At 43.6% G+C, this 26,241-nt stretch overlaps 1 protein-coding gene across 1 annotated transcript; it reads right to left on the bottom strand.

Annotated features, from left to right (window-relative positions):
• Positions 1 to 1,387: 1,387 nt before the first annotated feature.
• ABHD17C (abhydrolase domain containing 17C, depalmitoylase) lies at positions 1,388 to 26,241 on the bottom strand. The gene is made up of 3 exons (XM_055002823.1): positions 24,742 to 26,241; positions 8,885 to 9,064; positions 1,388 to 2,913 (listed from the first exon to the last, which is right to left on the bottom strand). Exons 1-3 carry the CDS (start codon positions 25,257 to 25,259, stop codon positions 2,694 to 2,696), a joined length of 918 nt encoding a protein of 305 aa, XP_054858798.1. The 5' UTR covers positions 25,260 to 26,241; the 3' UTR covers positions 1,388 to 2,693.

Genomic DNA, 26,241 nt, shown 5'->3' with positions numbered 1-26,241 from the left:
ACATGGCTTTAGAGGACTCGTGAGTCTTCTAGTAGTTGCTCAGATGTTACGGATTGTTCATGAATACTCCAGTTGCTCCAAACCACCTACAGACAGAAGGGAGTCAAGCTGAATAGACAAGCACGATTACAACACTGGGTTGTTTGCAGGCTGTGCATATGAATATTGTGCAACTCAGGTATGAGAACAATTAAGTATGCAAATTACATTTATGCAGGTGTAAAATGAGTGGAATGTACTGTCTTGGCCACAACAACAGCATCTTGCATTCGGCTGCCTTGCTTATTCCTCATTAAGAGACGTGGAATCAGGTCACCATTACAAATGATAAATCACTGAACATTCTTGTGTGTGGATTCTTACCCTAGGCCCAAGCCTCGTCTCATTTGATACAGAGGATTAATCAGACACCCTTTTCATCTTGTGTGTCATAGGCACTGAAATGAAGCTTGAATGGTAATTACCTTGGCCTTGCTGTTCTAAGAAATCAATCCAAGGGGATGGATGTACTTGCACTCAAAGTGCCAACATGAGTTAATTGTATTCCCATCATTGAAACACAAGCCCCAGGTTGCAATTTCTAGTTGCTTTGGAGTTGGTAGTCAGTGCCATGAATTCACAGTTGCAACACACACACCAAGAGAAAAACTTGTTTTTTAATACTGTACTACTGTATCAATTGTACATACAGCCCTCACCCCTTGACATTGAGAGGGGGTTCACCTGGCTATCCCACTACAAAATAATCCTAGATTAGTTTGGAAAGGTGATTTTCCAACTAGGTTCCAGAGAATCCTGGAGTTGGGCAGACAATAATGGTGAAGTATCCCTGTATGACCATTCACCCACCATTACCAATCACTCACTGGAGAGTGCACACAACAGGGGGAATAAAGGGTGTTTCCCCGTTCACACATAGCAGCCATTGAAGATTAACAGGCTGAAAACCAATCAGGGATGTTCCCTGGCAGACCTGTGAAAGTTCTCCACAAATAAAATAGGGAGCCACTGTGGTGGGAGCCAATGACTTGCCCAAAGCTATCCTGTAAACTTTGTGGCTTTTATCCAGTCACATCACCAGTCCTCCTTAACCTAGAACTGTCGACTTGGGCAGCCCTGCTACCCAAACCTGAAGATGCCAGGGCCTATACCTGGGACATTCGGTGTGTGGAGAGTATTATGATCTGCCGACAAGCAATACTAAGTGGGGATTTAGACTCAAGAAGCCCGAAGGCCCAAGCCCAGCAGCCACAGTGCCCACATGGCCGCAAAGAGTGCTCAAATGTAATTGCTCTTCGTTCCCTCATCCATTTCAGGATGACAATATGAGTTTATTGCATACTGGTACCTTTCCATCCAGGTCAAGACAAAACACAACACAATAGCCTCTGTTCCATGCATCCTTTATTCCATTACAACCACTGTTGCGTTCTGCCAACAGATACACAAACCATAATCAATCGCGATCCATCTTTTTACAACAATCAGAGGCGTACAGTACGTTTAAGGCCATCAGATTTTGGGTGGGAAAAGAATCTTGTGGCCCCTTAGTGTGTCAGTTTTAAGTATCTTGCATATTCTGTGCGATTCCAGTGTCAGAATAAAATTTCCCCAACCCCCCCCCCTCCAGAGGACCAGTTTCAATGAAAGTTTTACATAAATCGAACAAAAACAAATGTGTAAATTTTTTTTTTTAGTTGTCCCAGAAACCTTATAAAATTTGTAATAGCAAAATAATGCGGGGAATAAAAACTCATCGTAACAAAATGTATTCAATCATATACAAACCAGAATTTATTGGTAACTAGACTGAAATTTAAACTATCAATCAAGACTTTTATGCATAATGTAAATTCATTTATGTACAATACTTTTAAAAACCTCTATAAGGAATGCTTTACACAAGGAAAATGCCTAAGATGGCGGTTATTCAGACTGCAAATATTATCTGAATAACGGATTTAGTAAATTTACACATTTATTTTTTAAGTATAAAGAATTAAAGGATTTAGCCATTGTAGCCATTATTTCTTTTAAGAATATTTCAGTTTGCAAATATCCAGAAAACTGATCCAAGGCTTATTTCTGAACCAGACCCATTTAGAAAGGAGGTGCATTCCCTGGTGGAAGTCAGTTAATTGTAACTTACTCAAGGTCAGTAAGATAGCCCAAAAAAAATCACAATGAGAAAACATCACCACAAAAAACAAACAAACCCTGCTTTCCAGTTACAATAGCACAGCTAAAAACTTTTACATGAAGAATGTTCTTAGACTGTAGCCCCAGACTGCTCACCTTCCGAAGAGTGGGAAGATTTTAAAGAAAAAAGTTACAGAAAGTAAGTGATTTGAAGCTGGGGCTGGGGGAGAAAGTATGTGAACTGCACTAGATTTAGTATCCTCCTATTCCATTAGCTTCCCCTCCACAAACCCAACTCTTCTGGGGTACTGAAGGTTAAAAAATATATATATTGGGGATTACAGTAGTGACTGTTAGAATAGTTTCCTGTTATAAAAGGTCAGACTTGATTGGATTCACCCTCATGACAGGGCATTTCTTCATAGTATAAAGCTATTACAGCTAATCCAGTTAATGTATGTGCAAAAAACAGGTTAAGTTCTTCTGTTCACAGTTAACTGAGGTAAAAAAAAAAGAAAGGGAAAAAGGGGGGGGGGAGAAAAAAGAAGGATTCTTCAGGAGTTGGGGAGTTCATGAGATATGAACTGTTTTAGCCGCTCTAGATACTGTGCATAAAGCTCTATGTCGTTGTGGCCAGCTCCTTCTACCCAGAGGGGTTCCACCGCCCGGGGACATCGCTCGTACATCGCCAGGCCGTGTGAGAAATCTATTACTTCATCTTCGGTACCGTGAATGACCAGCACGGGAGAGGTTACTTTAGAAATCTTGTCAATGCTGAGAATGTGAACAAAAAACAGAGAGAGAGAAGGGAAGCAACTACATGTTAGTTCAGTCGTTAAATACATTGGTGGTTTTTCAAACTGTTTTGAGGAAATCCTGGCATAAGCTGTGTCAAGGGCAACTCAGTGAGATGGTCGGCAATAATGGACAAGGTTACTGAGCAAGACCTTGTCTGACTCTCACTGACCAGCCACAACCAAAGGACAGGAATGGCGGCATTCTACAATGCTGTTTGGGGGAAGAACAGAATGATGATAAGATGGCACCACATACCCACTTCCTTGTGCCCTAGAAGATGTCCCCCAGAATCCACTGCAAAGCACAGGTCAATGCGGAAAGGATTCCCAGCAAGGTAACTGAAGAAAGTAATCTGGTACTCATTAAATCCATCAGTTCTTGTTAAATGAGAAATCCTTTCCTGCGCACTGCAAGGGTGAGATAAAAGCCAATTCACCCTGGCTGCTTCTGAAGCCAGAACATGGGAGGCACAGGTGTAATCCAGCCATGCTGGTCTCCCATTCAAAGTGTTGCTTTTCTTGTGTAATCTTCATAATCTCCCTTCAAGACGCAACACTGTTTATTCAGTCTTTCTGCTGGGAACCAAGTCACAGCTGCTTTTTCCCAAGAAGCAGCCTGAGGGATGTAGTGGAGATGCTACAGAGTCATGATAAACCCACAGAGGTCATGAGCTGCTCCCTAGCTGTCAAACTATGAGGAAGGCTGCATGGACAGCTGCCATAGGAGACAAAACTTCTCCCTTCCCCAGTACTATTGCTTCACCACCACCTCTCCACATAAGAGATCCAAGGTCAGCCACTTTTTTTTCAATAAGGGGGTCATATTTTGTCTTGATCAAGGGAAGGAGGGCCAGCAATGGGAGAGAGTAAGGGAGCAGAATTAGCAGCTTTAGTTGACAGAAACGAAAAGGACACACTCTGCCAAAAGCCACTGCTGCAGGTCATACCAGGGAGCAAAGGGCTCGGAGTCCTTTGCTTGCATTCTGGAATGGCTGGCTGATGAGTCAAAGTGGAAAAAGCACTGGGACTGTATGAAGCGGAGCCCCCTTGGCTGCCAATCCTAACTGCATACTCAGCCTCCAGTGCTGGGATCCAGCAGGACAAAAACTGATCCACCTCTTGGAAGTATATTTAGGGATTTAATTCACCATAGCCCCCATGCCCTCAAGAGCTCAGTGTGGACTGCGACTTGCCCTTTCCGTTTTCTCATCCTTCCAATGGAGTGAGGGGGAAAAAATCAGTCAAGGCTAGGGCCATATAGCAAAGCTCCACACCTGATGGGAATGTGAGCCTCTGCAGAAGAACCCAACGCTGTAATGGCGGCACTCGAATGGGATTCGGTTAGGGCTGCAATCCTAGGCACACTCACCTGGAGTAAGCCCCAATGAATTCAGTGGGACCAAATTCCAAGGCAATGTGCACCGAATTGGGACGCACATTACCTTCAGTCTAAATGCACCGGCCACGAGCGCTTCAGCTCTCTGATCTCATAAGACCACCCCCACCCCCAGACCTGTTGCCAAGTTGACCTTGGACCCCACCTGGCAACTCAGCAATCATTTGCTGTTGATTACTTACACAATACATGCCTCTAAACGACAAGGGGAGGGGGAGGAAAGGATGCAGGTGACAGCCTGGGAGAACTCTGAGCACATTACAGGCTGCCTTGCCCAAGGCTTCGGGAGATCTAAAGATGCTGGGTAAGCTACAGGAGCTCATTTCATGATGTTCCATATCAAACAAAGTGATAGTAAGGAATGCTCCGTTATACAGAGGCAAAGGTCTTCCAGATTATTTTATTGCCCATTTTTAATGTCCTTCTGGGCCCTGCAAGGTGGTGAACAAGGCAGAGGACCTTCACCCTAGACATAATTATCCTTAGGGATAAATTAAGGTTGGGCCAAGGGTACAGGTGGTGGTAAAGTTTCCCCTGTTTGAAGTTCTCCAGCCCCTTTATCATAACTGGAAGCCCTCTTTCAGGTATGTCTTGTTTCAAAGGCAGTGACTGGGGCAGAGAGTTCTGCACAGTGGTGTCATGACTTTAGAACATCCCTCCCACAAGCAAGACTCATTCGGAGCATATACTGTTACTTAAAGACTCCAGCCAGGTAAAATTCAAATCTGTCACAAGAAAATAAAAAAGAAGCATGCCCTTGTGTCCAGGGACGAGCACCCCAAACGCCCCGGACTTTCTACAGACTCCTTACCTGAGGACCAACGGCACCTCGACTGCAGGCACAGAGATCCCAGGGGAAGTGACTCAGCTCCAGCCACGAGAGGGGAAAAAGGAGCCAGCCGGGGGAGCCGGCCAGGCGCATGCCGCCCAGCCAAGCCCCAAAGGACAAGAGGCACGCATGCCTACTGGGGGCACCAATAACAGAACAGACAGGCTAGAAACCCCTGTGCCCAGGCCCTAGAGGGATCCAGCAGCAATGTCCACCCTGGGGAACTGGCCAGAACCCAGGAGGCCAGGGCAGCACCTCATGAGCAGAGGCGGCCAAGCCGCATTGCCTAAAAAGGCCCTGCCAGCCCCATTCTGCAGGAAAGGATAAGGGAGCAAGAAGGAAGGGAAGGAGGAACACCGGGGGGGGGGGGGTATCCCCAGCTGGGCTACATCTAATCCCTCCCTGCAGGAAAGAATAGGAGAGCAGGGAGGGACTGGGGCAAGAGAGGGAACACCTGGAGGCATACTCAGCTGGAGGGCATCAGGGCTAGGAAAGAGCCTGGGAGGAAGGGAGGGGGAAAGCCCTATAAAGGCAGGCTCAGTAGAAAGGTCGCGGTGGGTTGTGTAGGAGCGGTGGTGGAGATGAGAATAGAGGGAAGGAGAGAGAGAGAGAGAGAGGAAGACAGGAGCAGAGAACGAGGAGGCAGTAGGGAGCTTGACAGGTTGAGCAGGTCTGCAAGTGATGTATACCTCCCCTCCTTCCACAGAGCTGGAATCTCTGCTGTCCCTGTCTGCACCCGGGAGATGCCACCCAGGCACACCAGTGCCTTACACGGCTGCACCCATGCTGGAATCTGACACCTTGGTTCAAAATTCTACCTAAAAGCCTGATTTTACACTGCCTGGCTGGGCTCCTAAATGTTGTTAGGCAGATTAATGACTGGTTCATTTGTAAGCCCCTTTGAATATGAATGTAGAAAAGTGGGATATAAATATTTAAAGTCAAATAAGGTGGTTCCTACCACCACCAATGTTTTAATTGTCTTAAATGTTTTAATTGCTGTTTTTATGTCTGTCTGCTTTTAGCTCTAGTTTAACTGCTTTAATGACGGGTTGTTGTTAGTGTTTTGGTTGGTTTTAATCATTTTAAAATGTGGCTTTATTATATATGTTTTAATTTGTTGGCTTCCTTGATGGAAATAAAAATAATTTCCGTGTTAATGATTCCTGCCTGCCTCCTATTAAATGTGTCCTATTCCCAATCGACATAATGCTCATACTAAGTTATTAGTCATAGTGCTTTTGCATAAAGGCTAGGGCTGCTCGTCTCCACTTGTAAGGAGCTGTGGGCAGCCTCTCCATGGTAGTTCTCGCATACTAAGTGTCGTTCATTCCCACTCAGGCATTTCAGTATTTGTAGCTTGCAAAAATGTTGGATGGCATTCCACTGCCAGCTCAGCTGCTTGCCTGACGAGGACGCAGCCTTCAAAGAGCACAGCAGCCTTACTTGGTATTCCAGGCCACACTGCTCTGCAGCTACAGAGGCTATGATCTGATGGAATCCCAACACTGGCAAGCACAAAAGATTTCTGTGAAACCCGCGGTGAACCATTTTTCTCTCTCACGAGGCAGGCAAGGACATTTGTGCAAGTATCAAAAAAAGGTCGCGTTTCCTCGCTAAACATACAAAGTAAATCTGTGCGATCGGCAAAGAGCAGCTCTGGAGAAAGCAGACAGCAAACATAATGGCCTCTGCTGTTCAAAAGTCCCTTTTTAAGAGGGTTGGGTGGAGGGCAGAGAATGACTGGGTGTGACAGCAGCACTTCATCCGCTCCTGTTCTGCACCCAGCTAGAAACTTCCTTTTAAGAATGACTTAGAATTTTCTGTGTATATGAAATGCCATCAAGTCACAGCCAATTTATCGTGGAAACCTCCCCCCCAAATAATATTTGCAAGGTGAGATGAACAGAGGTGGTTCACCATTGCCTGGCTCTGTATAATGACCCTGGATTTCTGTGGCAGTCTCCAATCCAAGCACTAACCAGGGATGATCCTGTTTAGCTTCCAAGATAGGACGAGATCGGGCTAACCTGGGCCATCCAGAACTGGGCAGAATTTTCTACGTAACTACAATTTTGGTTACTGAAGGACAATAGTGCTCATTTCAGCAGATCACTCAAATTCTGGAGCCAAGAAATCATTTAGAACTATGCTAACTGTAAATGGTATTAGAAAATGTCCTCTATTCTCTAATAGTGATGCATAAACAAATGAGTTCTCGGGTATTTGGGTGAAAAAGAATAGGTATTTTTGAACCAATTGTCTCTCAAAATGGACCATCCATACTCCTATTTGAGTTCAAAGAGTCAAATTTTTAGCAGAGGCCTGTAACCATCTTGCTGTCCTCTTGCCCAGAATGCATCACGGTCACTCTCCCACCCTACTCAATCACCATGCCCTCAATCAAGGGGAAAAGGAAAATATTCGATTACCCTGGCCTACATTGTGTTTTACCTGTTCTTGAGTATTAAAAAAGCATTTAACAAACAATTTTAAAAGGCATACAATGAAATTCTTTTTGGAAGAGGATCCAGCAAGAATCTTCTTGCTAGATGCACAGCACAAATTACTTTTGCTGTGTCAATGTAACCCATCAAAAGGTCATTTCACAATCTGTTCTACACGACTGTACCAACATTCATGCTCTTCATTGCAAACATCAAGAACAGTAACCTCCAAATTACTTGCGCCGCCCAAAACTTCCAAGTTTTATACGCAGAGCAGAAACTAACGCTTATCCTGGGCTCTCCATTTTCAGAATCCCTGCCTGCCACCCATTGGCTCCATTCACACAGCAAGCACAGTATCAACACACTTCCAACAAGCTGTGGGTAAGTGTGTGCATAGCCAGACACACACATTAAACAGAGCAAGGGGAGGGGGGAGGGAAGAACAGGCATGAGTTTTAAAGCAGTGACAATACAGTAAGTTGTTGTCTATTTCCATTTTAATAATTAAATCCCATAGTTTGTAACTTGGGAGTTTTCAGCCAAGCATTATAAACAGGAGGGCAAATAAAGCTTCATTTTGGTGAGCTTTACAAATGTCATCCAATTATTTCTTCATTATTTTTAAGATGGTATTTTTCCTACTGTTTAATGGCTCTAGCCAGATGTCCCGCAGTATTGAAAAAGGCCATCTTTTTTTTTGAAAAAAAAAGTATATTACACAGTGGACACTGAAGATCTTTGATTCACAGAGCTCACCATTGTATCCAGGCACAACAATTACGAGTTCAAGCTAAATAAAGTAAGGAACACCAGCACTACATACAAAGCTGCCCTGTACCAAGTCAAGACTGCTGGTTCCTCTAGCTTCATGCTAATCATCTCTGATTAGAAGTGCATTTCCAAGGTCTTAGACACAAAAAGATTCTTCCCAGTTCTAGTACTTGAGATCCCTTTTATTTGAGGCACCGGAGACTTGGGCCCTTCTATATGCAAAGCATGTCCTCTACCACCGAGTTATGGACCCTCCCTTTAAAAAGTTACCACCATACTTCAAAATCAGTATTAAAAAGTGAGGAGATACCTAAGCAGAGAGAATGACAGAAGTTTCACTAGTTTGTTTATTTAGTCCACTATATACACACACAAAGCCACCAGCCTGACTTGGTTAAACAAACATAGCCACAACCTATTTTGGTTTTGGTTTTTTAAAGAGATACAAGTCTTAAGTATGACAAACGCACCATGATTCCCTTCCAGCAAATTCTGCACATACCTGGGGAAAGCATCAAAGCAGTACGTTTTCCTAGTGTCTGGAAAAGCTACCCGTAAGCCAGACATCAACGGCGAATGAAGGATTACAGCGGCGCACTCATAGCGGGATGCCAGGTCCACAGTGGGCACTGTTCCAATACTCTGTCCATATAGAATTATATTCTCAGGACTGACACCATATCTGCAAAGTGGAGGAAGAAGAAAACAAGTTTTTATTTTTTTTTTAAAAAAAAATCACAATTCAGTAAGAAATGGACAATTTTATTCTCTAAACATGACTCTAGATGTTTAGAGTCATCTGTGCATTTTGAAGCCAGCAGTTGTTAATTTTAGTCATCTTTTAAGCAATCTGTACTCCAGCTATCTCTCACAGTTCTGCATAACCCATAGAGCTTAGCAGCCTGCTCAGGCAGGAGTGGAAGATTCTAACTGCTTGTCTTCCAACATGCGCAGCCACTGTGGCTTTTGCCTCCACTCTGGGACAGGAATACCATCCATAGGCTACATTGTTGTATTAACGTGTTTAATATACAGCTACATTCCTAAAAATACATTTAAAGGTAAAGCGTAACAATCCAACTGTTGTTCGTAGCTTTCTGGGCTCTGGCAGGTTCCAGGCGGCTTGTCTCCATAGTGGCTGGAATCCACAACTCCTGCACGTCGGCAGAGAGAGACAGAATACCTTCTGCATAGGCTTCAGTATTCTTTCCCCTGACGGGTTCCACTGGAAGGGAGTGCTGCTGCTGCGGCTGCTGGCCAGGAGAGGCAATACAGGAACTGGGAGGGAAAATCCATTTACTTATTGGACAGAGCTCCAGAGTCGTCATTACCACTACCACCACCGTCACCCCAAGGACTGAGGTCTAGAGTTCTCAGATTTGTATTAAATGCGGTATTTTAAAAAAAATTATTTAGATTACAAGCCCTTTGATGACGGCAACACATTTGAAGAAAGCGTGCTATATGCCACTCTGAATTCATGGGATATAGTGGGGTATAAATCTAATAAATACGTTGACAGAGGGAGGGCCAATGGTGGGAGGGTCAAGAAAGCAGAGGAGGAGGAAAAGGTTGAGTGAACTAAATTACCATCAAGTGATATAAGATCTTGGGAACTATCTCCATCTCCGGTAAACAGAGACACATGCAGAGTTGGTACTGTTTGATGACTTCAGTTGAGAAATGGATTCTTTACTTTTTGAGTACCTATAACTCTTTGCTACTTCATAGGAAAGCTTTGGGCAGGTGACTGTGCTTACCACAGATAACCTGCTTGTAAAATGGGGATAACCATTCACTTTATAAGGCTGTGACCAAGATACTGTGACATTCTGCACTATATGCCATATACATCAGTTATATAGAGTAGGACAGGCTGAGTTTATTAATAACACAGGTTTCTTGAGGGGGGAGACACAGCCATCAGCTTCCCAAAGCACTGCTCTAGGAAAGAAATATATGAACCACCGTATCAACCTCAGGCAGATCATTACCGTCCCTGACAGCTCCCAGGTGGTCTACCTTAGAAAGCATGCTGCAGTTTCAAGGCAAGCTGCAAAGCAACTCCTAAAAATATCCACCCTTGAATGAAAAGAGCTTTTGTCTCCAAGGAAAGCCATGTGACTAAGTGGAACGTCCTGGTTTAAGTTTATGGGTATGCCACCAAGCTGCTCTGGCAAAGATCATCCCCCAAAACAACAGGATGGAGCACGAATTGGAAGGGGGTGAGGGAGGAGACAAGAGGAGGGAAAAAACACAGCGGAAAGATACAAAGTTGAGAGAGTAAGATGAAATAACCTAATGCATGTGTTGACAAAAGGTAACCATGTGCTTCCCTTCAGTAAAATAATGTGTATAAAATAATCTGGCACAGACCAGCCAGAGAGGGGGAAACACAGAGCAACAGTAAATAAAACCTGGCACTGCTTCCACTAACAAGCTCTTTGCGGCCCCTCCTTTCTATCTGTGAACACATTTAAAGCACTCCGCGGCCTAGGAGCCGCATCTCTGAAGGACCATCTCTCCCTGCGTGCCACCTTCTGGCTGTTTGCCCGCTTGGCATCTACCAGAGCCCGTTCCTTTTATATAGCTTCTCTCAGTTACAGAAAAGGCTGGCAAAGGAAGCCGGGAGGAGGGGCAGCCATTTTTAAACGTTTTTAGGCAGCATTGTAAGGCCATTTTAGTTGCAAGGGCTTTTAATGGCATTTCAGCTGCTGGCATCTTCTTGGGGAGAGAAGGTTGTACAAAGGGTTTTGCTACTGAATTTTGTATTTACAAAAAATATATATATATTTCTTCGACAGATATAAAAAAAAAGTGGCCAAACCATTTAAAACTCTGCAAATTAAGAACATTGTCTCGTGTTTTGTTGCAAGTTACATTCTCGGGTTGGCCCTTCGTTTCAACAGAGCGCAGGTCTCTTTTGCTTTCACCAGCCAGTCATGAATTTTTGCCCTTTTGCTTTGCTTCTGGTGCCTATCAAAGACCAATTTGGTTGTGGCAATCATATGCAAAGCTACTTGCATGAAGATTTTTAAGCATGTCAACTACACAGCTTAACAATAAGATCTCCGGTTTATATGGAATCTCCCTCTCCAATCTGACGTATTTGTCACCCCTTTTTTGAATGTTTTTAATTTGAAACTGGAAGTGCCCAGAGCCAAAGGGGAAAGGTGGGGTATAAAGTATTTTAATTAATACTTAAACAAATTTTAATCACAGGCCTAACATCCTGGGCACTCCTTTTGAATGGAGCCAGCTTCCACATTCAACTGTCATTCAGCACAATCAAACATATAGAAAAGAAAGCACATACGTCAACTTCCACAAGTATACATATAACCATGCTGAAGGACCCAACTCTAAAAGTGTTCTTGGACATAAACGCCATCAAGTTCAACAGGTCTTGCTCTCTTTGTATGAACATTTAGGCTTCTAGCCTTAAACAATGTGTTTTTAAGCCACAAGTCTTTAGCAGCATCTGCAGAAGTATCAGGCACACCCTCTTTAAGTGTGCTTCGGCTTGAGGCCTCCAGCCAGTGCTCTTTGCCAAGGAGATAATTGTGACCATGATGACCTTCAAGAATTTTTGCCAGTCAACATCCAATAGACTTGTGAAACACCAATTACTTAAAAGCCTTTAGTCACATCCTCCTCTTGAAAAACAATGTTTGTGCCTTCTACACCCTAACTGCCCTGACCTGGATGGCCCAGGGTAGTTCAATCTCATCATATCTCAGAAACTTAGCAGAGTTGACCGTGGTTAGTACTTGGATGGGAAACCATCCATTCATGTTTGCTAGGCAGAGGAAGGCAATGACAAACCACCTCTGTTCATCTCTTGCCTTAACAACCCAATCAGGTTGTCATAAATCAGCTGTGACTCGATGGCACTTTACACATGCACACGCACACACGCGTCCTAATCAGTTTTTACTAGAGGGCCAGTCTGAAGAAGGCATTGACGGACCAGGCCCTTCTGCACATCTACGAGAGTCCTGTCAGCCAGCCACATGGTTCTGTGTGCCAAAGACTCATGGCCTTAGGATGGCAACCAAGAGACTTCCTCATTGGGCCAGATTTGGCCTCAAGGCTTCTGGGTTGTTAATCCCTACTGTGTGTTTTCAAAGTAGCCATGTCACTTGAGCTAACAGAAACAATGCGACTGTTAGGTAGAAGGCTGCTGAGACTTTGTGCTGAGCGCTCCTGGGTTCAGAGATGACATAAACACAGAGATCATTAAATGACCAGAACATCTTTATTGCCATAACACGTCTCCCTTTCATCATTTGGTAACAGATGCTTTGGCTTTGTTCCACAGGTCACTAGGAACTACGCAGACAGCCGCAACCAAGAGTCTATTTTTTGGAGTTCCTAACGTAGCCATGTGTGGAGGGGTGGACAGTCAGAACTATAGTTTGGTCAGTCAAATACCATAAGGAAAGGAATGATTGAAAAGCTTCTTGCTTTACTAAAAGAGGAAATGAAACCCACAAAGGCTTTTTATAAATTCACTTCACTTATTCCCCCCTTTTTCCCAGTGGGCACCCAAAGCAGCTTACATTGTTCTCCTCTCCTCCATTTTATCCTCACAACAACGCTTTGAGGTAGGGTAGGCTGAGTGTGTAACTGGCTCAAGGTTCACCCGGCAAGCTTCCATGGCAGAGTAGAGATTCGAACCAGGGATTCCCAGATCCTAGTCCGACACCCTAACCACTACTCCACACTGGCTCTCATGGCAATTCTTATCCATCTATGAAACTGTATCAAGCAACAAGACCAAATTTTTGAGCAGCTTTTGCTGGGATGGAAGAGTTTTCCATGGCGTTGGGTGAGCTGCAGACCCATTTATGCCTGAAAATTCAACCCCACAACTGTGCTGATCTGGAACACGCCCGCTGCTTGCAGTTGACCCAGAAACCACCGCCTCAAGATAATCAAGAGGCAGTCCAGAGATACAGACTTCACGAGCGAGACTAGTTGCCCCAAGTAAGGCAGAAGAAGCAGGGGGATAAACAGCAGTGCACAGAGGTGTGTGCTCAGCAGAAACCTGGAACAGCTCCGAGACAGAAGGCGACCACAATCAGACTTGGAACAAAAACGGAAAAAGCCTACTGTGGCAGATCAACTGGGAGCAAAAGCGGTATGACTAAGCAGGCTGCTTCTCGTGCAATAAAAACACAACATAAATCTGCAGGCTCCACACTGCAAAGCCAGCAATGGACCAGAAGTGAGGGGAAGCGGAATGTTTCTGCATCAGTACATTCAAATGAAACCTGGCACTGCTGTTTTTGATCCCGACTTATTTGCTTAATGGCAGTTAGCATAACATACACGTTTACACTCGTTTGCTTATTTAGGAAGTTAACACAGAGCTGAGTAACTGGGTACAACCGCAAAGGCAGCGCTTTCAAGGCACGAAGGAACACGAGGGACATCGTTTGAGCAGCTAAAGATTGACTTGTGTGTTTGGAGAAGAAAAACATCCATGGTGCTGCCACAAGCAACCTGCTGAGATGAGACTCCCAGGGCACCAGAAGCCCGTTTATTTCACTACACGGGGAAGCTCTGGCAGAACAACAGCCGACAAAGGAGTTCTTCTTCATGGGTTCAGCCTCAGAGAAATAGCTACACCATGATAGGATGTACTCATACCTTCTTCCACTTGACTGTTTGTGCGGAACACACAGAATACATTTAAAGCTCGGTGAGCTGCGGAAAGCCATACAGCAGCGTCATGGGGGAATAGCAGAACAGCAGAGAAGTAAACACCACCAAAACAAAGTCAGAGCAGTGCAGTAATTCATACACAAGTCTCCGCAAGCAGTGAACTTCAGGCCGAATACACAGCAGAGTCGTTACTTTCTCCTATACGGCATGGGGAGGCCATTTTATAGGGGTCTTGTAGACACTGGGGATAAACTATGAAGAACTCTGAACAATCAGAAAGAACCTTAGTTAAATACAGAAATTCACTCTTAGCAAGACTGTTCTACAGAGCAGTCCACGTTCCTGTTTCGGCTGCTTTCTGACATTTTTCTTCAGTTTAAAATAAAGTGCTTTGAGGGTTTTGTTAGAGTAACTGTTCCCCTAAATGCAAGGCCAGGGTTTTTACCACCAAGTCACACCACGCTACTTCTAGAATGCAGCAGCTTCATTTATAGAAGCACAGTGAAGAGATAAACACCCATTCTTTAGTATACTGCTGGCTTCACTTAGAAAAACCACAGAGAGAGCAGTAAAGTTACTTTCACCGAGTTAGCTGCATTTAATTAAGCCGCTCGGCTGCAAAGGCATGCTAAGAGATCGAAAAGGTTATTTATTGCAGACAGGCCATGTTTACAGGCCACTGAGGACTCCCTTCATAAACCAACAAATTATTAATTCACTAGAGCTGAACTGCATATCATTATATAATTTTTTTTTTTTTACTGGATGCAGCAGACAAGATCTATACAGCAAAGCAAGTCTCTGGGGTCATGCCCCCAACAGATACCAACCAAAAGAAAATCCCACTTCCCTGTTCTCCAGGGAACAGAGTCCATCATTCTTTCCGGAATGGGAAAGGTGTTTCTTACTCTTCTCTTTAGCCCATCAGGGCACTTATTCAAATGTGTAAGCAGAGATTCCCCTATACAGACCAACCAGGAAACTGAGTAAGCAATTGTTGGTGGGTTGTTTTTGTGAATTGCGAGAAACTGTACTTCTTCAGATTGCTGGTGTAGTAAAATCACATGATAAAAATAAGCTGGTCAGACTATATAAGCTATACTTTGCATGGCTGGGTTTCTCATTCATTTGCTTGGTTGTACTTCTTATTCCTGCAGCTACCAAGGAGAGAGACAAGGCTTCGCCCCAAGGAACTTGTCATCTTTCTGAGCCAATACACACTCCTCAGAAGGCCTCTATCAACAATGTTGACAATTTTATTCTACTCTTCTCTAAAGTAGCCCCTTTGATCCTCACAGCGCTGTGAGAAAGACTAGGCTGGGAGCTAGTGATGCACAGTTAAGCTTCTTAAAATTAAAATAAAGCAAACATTCAATAAAATTAAAATGCATGTCACTGTATGTGTAAGTGCACAAGAGGAGTATTTTCACCCTACCCTAACCTTGACAGACAGCCTAATACATTTCTGAAGAATGCATAACGTCTTAGCACCCACAATAATATTATTACAGCTGATCCACCAGACTGATAACCAGATAAACCGGTTGTGGGAAAATTCCTACTGGGAAGCGTGTCACACCCACTGTAGTCGATTGTGACGGTTGCGCTCTCTCAGTTTCCCCCCATCTTCCATCCAAGGAGCTCAGAATAGTGTCAATCCTCCTCCTCACCTCCATTTTATCCTCCTAACAGCCCTTCTAAGGTTTGGCAGATAGAATGATTGGCTGACAACTGAGCCATGAAGCCTGAGCGGAGACCTAAATATGGACTTACCCACTCTTAGTCTGGTGCTCTTACCGCTACATGACATTGGCTTCCCTCACCCCTGTTGACATAGCAGCATTTCCCCTCAGACACAATGCCCTTGTGTACTGCAGGTGCTGCCACCCGCAATGCTTCATTGCAACCCCTAAACAGCATTTCCCACCAGCTCTCCCCTGCTCACTGTACTAGCTTGTACAAAATCTGCCTGGTTAATATAATTCTTTATCCAAAGAGTACATGTCTCTTTGCTATTTATGTGGATTTATAAACCTACTCTTTCCTACAGCAAGTAACTTCTGCATCCTGACAAATTATTGAGGTCACCATAGCCCAGAAATATATGTTGATAACTGGAGATGCTGGGGACTGAACTTGAGGACGACAGTTTGTGTTCTTCATTTTGTAGAAATATAATAAAGCTATACATGGACCTGTGTAAGTTTTATATAGAGAAGTCACACTAGCTAAGTTATCAAGGTATCCTAAACAGACTATGGAAGCCCTGAACAACTTGAAAGCCACCAAGCCAAATGCAGCCACGTGGGAAGGGCTGTGGCTCAGCGGCAGAGCATCTGCTTGGCATGCAGAAGGCCCCGGCAGCCCCGGTTAAAAAGACCAGGTCGCAGGTGATTTATTTATTTCAGCTGCAGATTGATGAAACACACCCAAATACATTGGAAACCGAGCCTCAGAATACAGTATCGAATGAAGAGCATTGTGTGAGTGCAGTCCTTGGTCTGCAGCAACATTTGTATCATGCCACACAGTACAAGAGTTTTAGATAAAGCATCGGGAGCATTTCTGTATTGGTTTCTGAATTTGTGAGTGTATTTGATTATAACTATTGTACAACTGACCACTGAGGAAGGCCTTAGGGCTGAAACTTGTATGGTCTGTCTTTGTGTTGGTCACTGGAATGTATCATCGTCTGTTTTAGCAATTCTTAGCATATGCATGTATCCTGCCATTCGGGCCTTTTAAACTTAACCTATTATGTGCACATTCATAACAAACACTTTCTTGGAATATATTTTACATTTTAGGTTGTAACTTGACCCCTCTACCTTTCCCCTCTGCTTGTTTGGGTTGAGTTTGTGGGGGCTTCCCTTCCTTTTCTTCTTTGTTGTTTCTAGGCAATTAGCACACCACCTATTTTGTAGTTCTCAGCAGCACCAAAACAAGGGCGTTTGGCCAGATTCAGTTTACTGTTAAGCATGGGGGTGGTGGGGGTGAATTAATGCCCGTGTTTGTGTTTGTCTTGTTAAGTCACAAGTTCTGTGTCACATATGACTAGTGCCCAATTTCTACACACAGCCTTCTCTTCCTGCCAATCTCTATAGACCTTTATACTCACAAGCCGCACTCCGTCATAGACATTTTTGAAGTTGCCTTTGTACCCAAGACCACCTGTTCTTTTTTTGTTTTGTTTTTAAGTGGCTGGTAGCAGCCTGTGACAGGCAGGGTTATTTCCAGCATTTCCAGCTGAAATGCACTGAACTATGTACAGTTCTGTTCAAGCTGTCCTCAAAAAACACAGCAGTGTCAAGTCGACTTGGCTGAGATCTGGAATTACAATCCTAGGAGTATTAAGGCATTTGAAACCGGATGCAGAGATCATCAAGTTATCCACTCCAGCAAACTGCTGGACTTTCAGGTTGTCTAGATACAAGCTTCCCAATGTCTGAGGAACAAGACTAGCCAGTCAACAAGCACATGGATCTCCTGCAGCTTAAAGAACTGTGGTAAGTTTGCAGATTTCTAGCTCAACACAGGATATGAAGTGCTGTTCCTCTGAAAAGAGTAACTGAAATTTCAAAGCATAGGTCTACACCCTAAATGTGCTCATTTTGCAGAGCAAGGAGTCAAAATGAAATCAACTCCCACTTCAGGCCGTATGTGAAGGGGAAAAAATTATAAACAGTCACAGCTGAGCTGCCAAGAGCTTCTGCCTGCAGGAAAGGAAATTAAAGTTCACCTTGCTGGAACCAGCAACTTCTCCAAGCCCTTTTTTAATGCAAGAAGAACGCAGAACCAATCTGTACTATGAAAAGGAATGAATCCGCAAGGCTGGCTCTTAGAGGAAAATGTTTAATTTGTCAAAGGACAGCTACCTAATTTTGTTTTTTAACACCAAATATAAAGCATCGCATACGAGAATTTTACATCCCTTTCAGTAAGCCAGTCACAGGGACGGAGTTTCACTTGGGCGAGCAAGCAGGCATGGTCACAATCCTGTGTGCTGCACCTACCTACACCTACCTACAGCAGGTGTGATGCTTGTTACTGAAAATGGGCATGGCCTATGCTGATACAATCAAGACAGTCAGTAGCATGGTGGAGCTCAGATACAAGGAGGACGCAGCCAGAGTGACAGCCCAACCCCTTTGGAGACAATACCCTCCCCCAAAGAAAAAGAACATATATTGTAGTAGCCCAGGAAGAGCTAGCTACTTGACAGAATAGACAACACACAGCATTTCCCGTGTAATTAATACTCTTAAAGTTCCTCCTGTCATACAGAGCAACTGTACCAGTTGACAAATGCTCTTAGCTGCCTCGCCTAGACAGCAACGGTCTGAAATGAACAAATGAGAACAGGCATAAGCCCAGGCATACCATCTGCAATATTTATTGGATTCATTTTGTTCACAAGCTTCTCTCAAAGTACCGCCCTGAGACTGATCAATCTTTAAGTAGGAAGAACGCCTTCTCATCAGGATGGACAAAACAATAATTAAAAAAACATTTTCTATTTTTTTATTATAAGGCCCTGATTTATTTTTTTAAAAGAAAGTTTAAAATGAAACCTAAATTTAGTACAAACATGTTAAAAGACTACATTTCTTTCTTAAATCACGAAACAAAATTCAATGATGCTTTCCAAGACAGAGATCATGCACTACAGGTAAAAATATTTAATTCCTCACTTAAGTGTTATAAATGACTGATGATGTGAAGGAATGCAAGACAACATTCCCAACCCTGCCTTTCAGTTTTTCCAAAGGAAAAGCTACAAGACTAAGGAGCAGTGCAAAAATCTCCTATGAAATATTTTCTCTCTGAATGAATGAATGGAATGCTTTTAAAAAGACAAAGCTCTCAAAACGTGTAGTATTAAGATTAGATAAGAATCACCAGCACTAGATAATAATTTCTGTGTTTACTGTAGACATATACAGAGTTTAAGGATGTTTCTTGTTTAAACATGACTAATTTTGTCCACAACATGCAATGTGTATGATAATACATGACCAAAGAGTCTGGTTTACAATGTTATAAAGTTTAACCTGATATCCAAATATGTTGCTAAATGCTATTAGGACTGTATGAAATTGACTCTGTCCACATACATTTCCTTTCGTTTACTACAAACTGTGTTTTCTGTTTTCAACTTTCATAGTTCCTAATTTGTGGAATTTTTACATGTCTATAAACAACATGATGTCATGGGCTGTATTTTTCATTGTGTGCAGTCCACTGGATGCAAGGATTAGCAATCATCGCATCTGTTGGGTTCAAGGAAAACAGCATCTGGCATCACAGCAAGACCATCCACCAGGCCCATTTGGGCAATTTTCTATTTTATGCTGTCTATCCACTCTGCAGCACAATCGTATCTCACACTATAATGGGTTGGACCTTTTCTGCTGGCAAAAGAGGAGGGGTTCCCTTTTATCACCAACGTCTTTCCTGGGGGTCGTAGGACCTGCACACTCAAAAGATGTGCAGGAGAGGGGATGTGGAATGGAGAATTGGGCAAGACTTGAGTGCAAAAGCTGGCTGGATCCAACTCGGTGGTTGACTTTATTAACCAAAGATAACAGACGCTTATTTTCCATTGCACAGAGAAGCTATTTTGCCAAGTAACTATCAGCCTTTCCTTCTGGAGAGTTTTGGATACTTTCAACCCAATCTTATAAATGTTTAGTTATTTCAATGGGATTTATCTCCAAATACATTCGGAGATGTCAACCTCAGCCCTAGTTAAATGATCTTGCTTAAGATCCCAGAGAGGCAACCAGGCTTGTAATTTGTCTCTGGACACACAATTCTGCAGTACTCATATGCATCGCTAAAGGCTTTGGATTATGCAAACTGGGATGTTCTAATTCTTACAATAACCTGTTAGCAGTGTGCATGCCTGCTCAGGAAACATGACAGAAACTGGTTTTACATCAGGAGCCTCCAATATCGTTCAACCAGTGGACACTTCCAGCATTTTGAGAATGGGTAGTAGTGCCAACACAAAATGAAAGTCACAGGGGAAAGACCAATCAACTAAATAAATACTGGAAGGTTTGAAGTCAAGCACCCTACTATGGTGGTGATAGCAGCACCCTTTAAATGGACACAAAAGTGATGCTTTCTGAAACACCACCTGCTCCAAGGGGCTCTTTGTTTTGGAGAACAGGCAGCTTGGTTTCCATTTTCAAAGAAAAGGGAGGTTTTGTTCCCTGTGCATGATTATCAATCAAGGAAGTCTGTATCTATGGGCAAGGTGAGGGCCCAAAGCTACGATGTGCCTGGCTGGCATGAATTTTGAATCACCCAAAGCTCTGTTTTTTTAAATTATTATTATTTCATAGCAGACAGTGCCACAATGCAAAAAAGAAAGTGGGTGCCAGGAAACAGCTCAAGGGGCACCATGGCTCTCAAACAGAGCCAGTTTGGTGTAATGGTAATCTGGAGAGCTGGGTTTGATTCCCCACTCCTCCACTTGAAGCCAGCTGGGTGACCTTGGGCTAGTCACAACTCTGAGCTCTTTCAGCCCCATCCACCTCACAGGGTGTTTTGTTGTGAGGATAATAATCACATACTTTGTAAACTGCTTTGAGTGGGTGTTAAGTCATCCTGAAGGGTGGTATATAAATCAAATGTTGTTGTTGTTGTTGTTGTTGTTATTTCTCACATTTCCCAATTTTAAATCAATGGTTTAAATGGCCCTTTTCCCTTGACATTGTAAACCACCTTAACCCTGTGAGATAGGTTAGGCTGAGAGATAGTTACTAGCCCAAGGTAACCCAGAGAGCTTCCGTGGCAGAGTAGACTTCAACCCTGGGTGTCCCAGGTCTTAATCCGACACAAGTACTATAGCACACTGGCTCTCATTCATTCAATGGAAGGAGCCTCAAAAAAGTTCACAGAAGTTTACTAATTCAACTGCTTGGTGTTCCTTTAGGACAGCCTACGGAAGAGCCACCACCAGTTCAGTCTGTAATGTGTGAAAGTTGCTCTGACTGGTTGCTTGCAGGCCACTCAGTCAACACAAGTAAAGCTGGTACTCACAGAACCATTCTGAAAACTTGTGGCACATTAATCCTTCAGCCATCCAGCAAAATGGAACACTAACAAAGTGAAATTTCAGATTAATTCAAAAAGGGGTTTTTTGCTGGGCAACTCTCACTACATATCACATTAAAGCCCAGACCTTAGAAGTCCTTCCATTAAAAATAAATAAATCTTTTACTCAAAACTTTCTTTCCCTTGCAAATTCAGCTGTGAACTGACCTATATTTTTGTTGAGGTCATCACCCCCCACAATGTTTATTACAATTATAGTTAGGAGACCCAGGAAACATTTTACTGCAGCGTGCTTCTAATGAGCTTTTCTAAACTTAGCCTAGTGTGTGCGTGCGTGTACACACACACACACACAGAGGCAATATAATGTTCATAGTCATTCCAGAAACTCATTTTTTAGCACAACCGGGAGAGGGGGAGGGGAGTGTGGACAAAACAGACATCAATTTAGCCATCATTTATGCATCACCCAAGAATATACGACTATCCAGAGTTGCACTGGCTCCCATATCCTTTCCACTGAGATGTGGATGAAAACTTCAAACAAGACATTAAAGATCATAATCTCAGAAAGCATGCATGTCCTAACACAATCCACAAAACACTGCAGTAATAAGGAAGAGGCAGCAGCTAAAATGTTCTGGAGACTATGAGTATATCCAAAAAAGTAAATGCAAAAATCCTAAGGAGATGATTGTTAACTATACAGCTTGGCCTGAAGCCTGATTTAATTTACTCCCCAAGAGAGACTGAAAGGCACTTTCTTCTCTTTTAATTCCTAAAGCCATCAAGAAGTTATATGAAAACATACAATAAAATTAAGAACAGAAATCCTGTAATGCAAGCAATTTTGTTCTCAAGTTACTCTTATTAAGTGATTTAGAAACACATTAGTCAAACTCATTTAAACAACATGCTCCAACTGCTCTCTATTTCAAAACAAATCAAGATAGATTGACCTAAATGAAAGTAAGCTTTTAATACCACGCTAAGTGAAGAGTGCTGGATAAGGGAGTTTTAGCAGGAAAGAGTTTTCAGCTTTGCTAGAATCCTATGGAAAGGCAATTCTAGTTAGCAATTTTACTACTATAGATCATAAATTGCTGTCTTGGGGACTCTGTTTTGGGTGAAAAGGCAGCAATACAAATAGTTTAAATAAATAAAATTGGTTGTAATATATATTTGCTTTGGAAGCAGCTACTTATTTTCACCAATTATAGTTTCAATAGTTATTTTTAATCCACCAAATCACTGTTTGGGGGCTAATAAACTGTAGGGAGATCCATCAAATCCATTCATAATCCTTGGACAGAAAACCAAGAATGCTTTCAAGACTGCAGGCAGAGTTTCACATTAAAAAGATCCTAATTTAGCAAATCAGAGTTTGACATGCAACAGGGAATTCATTAAATTACATTAAAACATTGATGACTATTTGCTTTTTAAAAGAAACTATTGTCTACTGAGACTGCAAAGTCTGGAGAGTTTTCTACTGGCCAGACAGCCTTCTCCATGGACTTAGCCCAAAATGGTCTACCACATCATACTGGCCATTAATATTACCAAAGCTCCACTTCTCTCACCTTCTGTCTTGAATATTAATTTGCAATTATGGCTTAGCATGGATTATACTGCCTCATATTACCACAGGTTATGAATGTTGAATAGAATTAATGATATCATTAATTCTGTTCAGAGTTCCATTGCTCTACACTCCTGTGGTTTGTTCCAATGAACCTCCATCAAACCCTAAGGAATTCTGCAAAGCAAAACCTAAGGAGTAATGAGAGGTTTCCCCAGCATCAAGGAATACACCCCCATATTTTTCCAGTGGCTACTGTGGGGAGAGAGGAGGAAAATTTAAAGTGCCACAGATGTACACTTCCAGGAGTGAGCATCTTTAAAAAAAAACACCCAGGAGTTCAGAGTTTCCTGATGTTTGCCCAGCACAGAAAACAGGGAAATGGATTTGAGGCCCTTGCAGGTGCATTCCATCAGAAGAAAGTATCCAGATCTTTCTCAAGGTTCCCTAATGTGAAATTTAGAGATAGTGTAATATTAAAAAATATAAACAAAAAAAATCAAAAAGAAACAATTCTTTAAAGAACTACTGCATATCGTGTGCTTAATACCACATCAGAAACAGATACTGACTCTTCTGAGACAACATATGGGGGGTGAGTGAAGTGAAGAACTACTCCCCTGCATCTCCATATGCAGCAAAGGGTCTAAGCACATCCCAAAGAGATGGAACTCAGTATTCTGAGTAAGCCTTCGATGTTCGAGAAACTCAACAACCATTTCTGAAACAGCAGACAAAACAAAATGAAAACATCTACTCCTTTCATGTAGGATAAAATGAAATCAACAAGCCATCACTGCACTTCCAGCTGCAAATGAATACCCTGCATATTGCAAAACTCAACGCCTTTCAGTCAGCACCAAGTTGCAAATGGTGAGGAATAGTTCATCTACTCAGCACTAGCTCTAAATGAGACATTGGCACATAAGCTACACTCAGGGCATGCTCAGTCATGGCTTCTTTGGCATACTTAATAGAAATCATGTCACTCACTAGGTCAAGTGTTGAAGCCAAAGTCAATAAAGGGCCCCATAAAAACTGTAAAAGTCATAAAGTTTGTTGCTTGGAATATGTCAATACAAATGTATTTGGACTCTGAACCCTTTAAAAACAAACAGACCACTAGATAAAGAATGTCATATGAAGACTCCTCCCTTTTCATTTGCCAATTAGATGCAAAGGCTCTGAAATATTTAAAGCATCAGCTCTGAGACTGATGTACCTTTAACACAGAAACAGCATTTTGGTGATAAATTGCTGGCTGTAGGTCAAACCTGTAGACAAATCGTACCCCGGGCAATACAGCCTGTCTTGGGATACTATTATATGGATGCATCTACACTTTCTTGGGCATTTCATTATCATTTTGGTATAGCAGTCATTCACAACTGGATTTTTCTGTATGGATGAAACAATCTACTTGCCACTGGGCAATCGCCCATGAGGCACAAATACAGCCTACAAATGCTTTTGGATGCATTGTCCACGGACGTACAGAAACCATGATAAACTGTTATTTATACCTGAGTAAATATCTAGATCTCTAATCCTGTGTCCATACACAATGGACTGTCCCCCCCCATTTTTATCTCATCTTCCATTTTTTGCCCCACCATAATAGCAAAACAACAGGATCCAAGGACCTACTTTAAAGCCCAACAAAAGACTTGCAATGCCGACTGGATTTCGAACTCACCTCCCCCTTTGAATTCCACTCCCACCCTTCCAATGCTACAAGCTGCTTTAGAAAATGGCCCTTTGTTTTAAAAATTATTAGAATACTTCTATGACACCTCTTCAGGGTTCTGCTTGAGGCAGCTTACAGTAAAAAACCACAGTATTAAAACACAAGCCATTTTTCCATGCAGCTAAGGTGAGGAAGAACACACCAACTCCCTCTGAGGGACAGAGCTAGCTGCACAGTTCCCTGCATCCATGCCAGAAAGGGTCCAACATAAAAATAAATGAGCAGATAACGTAACTACATCTGAGGCAGAGAAATATGTGACTGCAGATGTTAAAGAGCCTCAGCACCCTTTTACCTTGTTCGGAGGGCCTGCCATGCTGCATCGATGTCTGCATAAAGGTTCTTTTCAGATGGTTTACCAGTGCTCACTCCATAACCAGAGTAGTCATAGGAGAAAACATTGCAGTTGATACGAGAGCCCAGGCCAATGTAGAAGCTACACATCTGGCCCAGATCCACAGCATTGCCATGTGAGAAAAGCAGTGTATACCGGCTGGAAGGGGCACAACGCACAAACATGCATCCCAGTCTGTTATCCCGGGCCGTGCGTGAGAAGAAGACTTCCACAGCATCCAGCTCCCTTTGGGAATACTGCCAGTCTGCCCGCTCAGTCAAGTGCAGGCTGCAACTCCCTGTCGGTGTCCCAGCAGCAGCCCCGGCTTCCTGCTGTTCCGGCTGCATCACAGTGTACGTGGGCTCTGGGGGCAGAAAAGCCAGCTTGGCAGCTATGCGGCTGGGGCATGGTGGGCAGCAGAAGAGCCAACATAGCTCACCCAGAGAGAAACCGTTCATTCTGGGACCTTGTTCTGGCATCAGAGCCGCTTGATGGGAAACCACACCAAAGAGAGACAGGGAGGCAGAAAAGCTTCACAGATGATGGCAGAGGAGCTCCCTCTCTCTCACCTCAAGCTACACCAAGCAGTTGTAGCCTGACAAAAATGAACCTAGAAGAAAGCCCAAGATGCCTCCCAGATCTACACTTGCTCTCTCTCAAAAAAGCACCTGCCACCACACAAACAAGTCCAGTTCTCCCAGCCACCTGCTTCTGCTCACGTCTTTAAATTCCCACCCCCTTCCTCACACTGCAAGAGCCTCCTCTCTCTTTCAATTTCCAAGCTGTCACCTAACCTGGATGGGAAGACGCCACATGATCCTAGAATAAAGTCACCCACCCTGAGGGGGGGAGAAAAGCAACTTTATCCTATGCTAAAGAGGGTTAGCTATAGATAGGTAAGCGCCCCCCTCTCCCTTTTTACCCAAGTCCTGTTTCTTTCCCAACACACGCGACCACTTTTGCTTGGGGCGCCCCCTGAATACAACCTCCCACCCAAACTTCCTCCACTCTTCCTGCTCCCCAGGCAGCTTTGCCCTAAAGGCCTTGGCTCCCCGGGTGTCAAAACACTGCTGGCCCCCTCTCTTGAAGAAGACTGAATCCTGCCCGCCCGCCCGCCTAAAGTCCCTTCTGTCCTCTCCTCCGCCCCACAAGCCCACCCACTCCCGAGACCTAACCTGAGCCAAGGGGAAAGAAAATAAAAGCCCCTCCAAGCCTCCTGAGGCTTCTCCTCCAGAGAAAAGGAGGCCCGGTGAGAATCCCAGCGCCTGAAAGCCCCCCTGAGGCTAGAAGGCCGCAGCCCGAGGGAATCAAGGGGAGGCCGGTCAGTGGGAGAGGATGAGGAGGGGTCTCTCAGCGGCGGCTGGTCCCCGAGGAAAGCCGGTCCATGGCGGGAGAGGGGAGGCAGGCCGGGCGGGCTCACAGCTAGCAGGCGGCGACCATCGCGCCTCAGGTCCCTCGTCT

This window comes from Eublepharis macularius, chromosome 18, assembly GCF_028583425.1.
Source record: "Eublepharis macularius isolate TG4126 chromosome 18, MPM_Emac_v1.0, whole genome shotgun sequence".
Classification (NCBI taxonomy): domain Eukaryota; kingdom Metazoa; phylum Chordata; class Lepidosauria; order Squamata; family Eublepharidae; genus Eublepharis; species Eublepharis macularius.
Note: the sequence above shows the minus strand (reverse complement) of the source record. Positions and strands in the feature narration are given on the sequence as shown.

Coding starts and splice junctions, on each gene's coding strand:
- ABHD17C (XM_055002823.1), bottom strand. CDS start 25,259: ATGCCAGAACAAGGTCCCAGAATGAACGGTTTCTCTCTGGGTGAGCTA. Junction 9,065..24,741: donor TGGCAGGCCCTCCGAACAAG/GTAAAAGGGTGC, acceptor TCCACTTTGCAG/ATATGGTGTCAGTCCTGAGA. Junction 2,914..8,884: donor TGCTTTGATGCTTTCCCCAG/GTATGTGCAGAA, acceptor TCACATTCTCAG/CATTGACAAGATTTCTAAAG.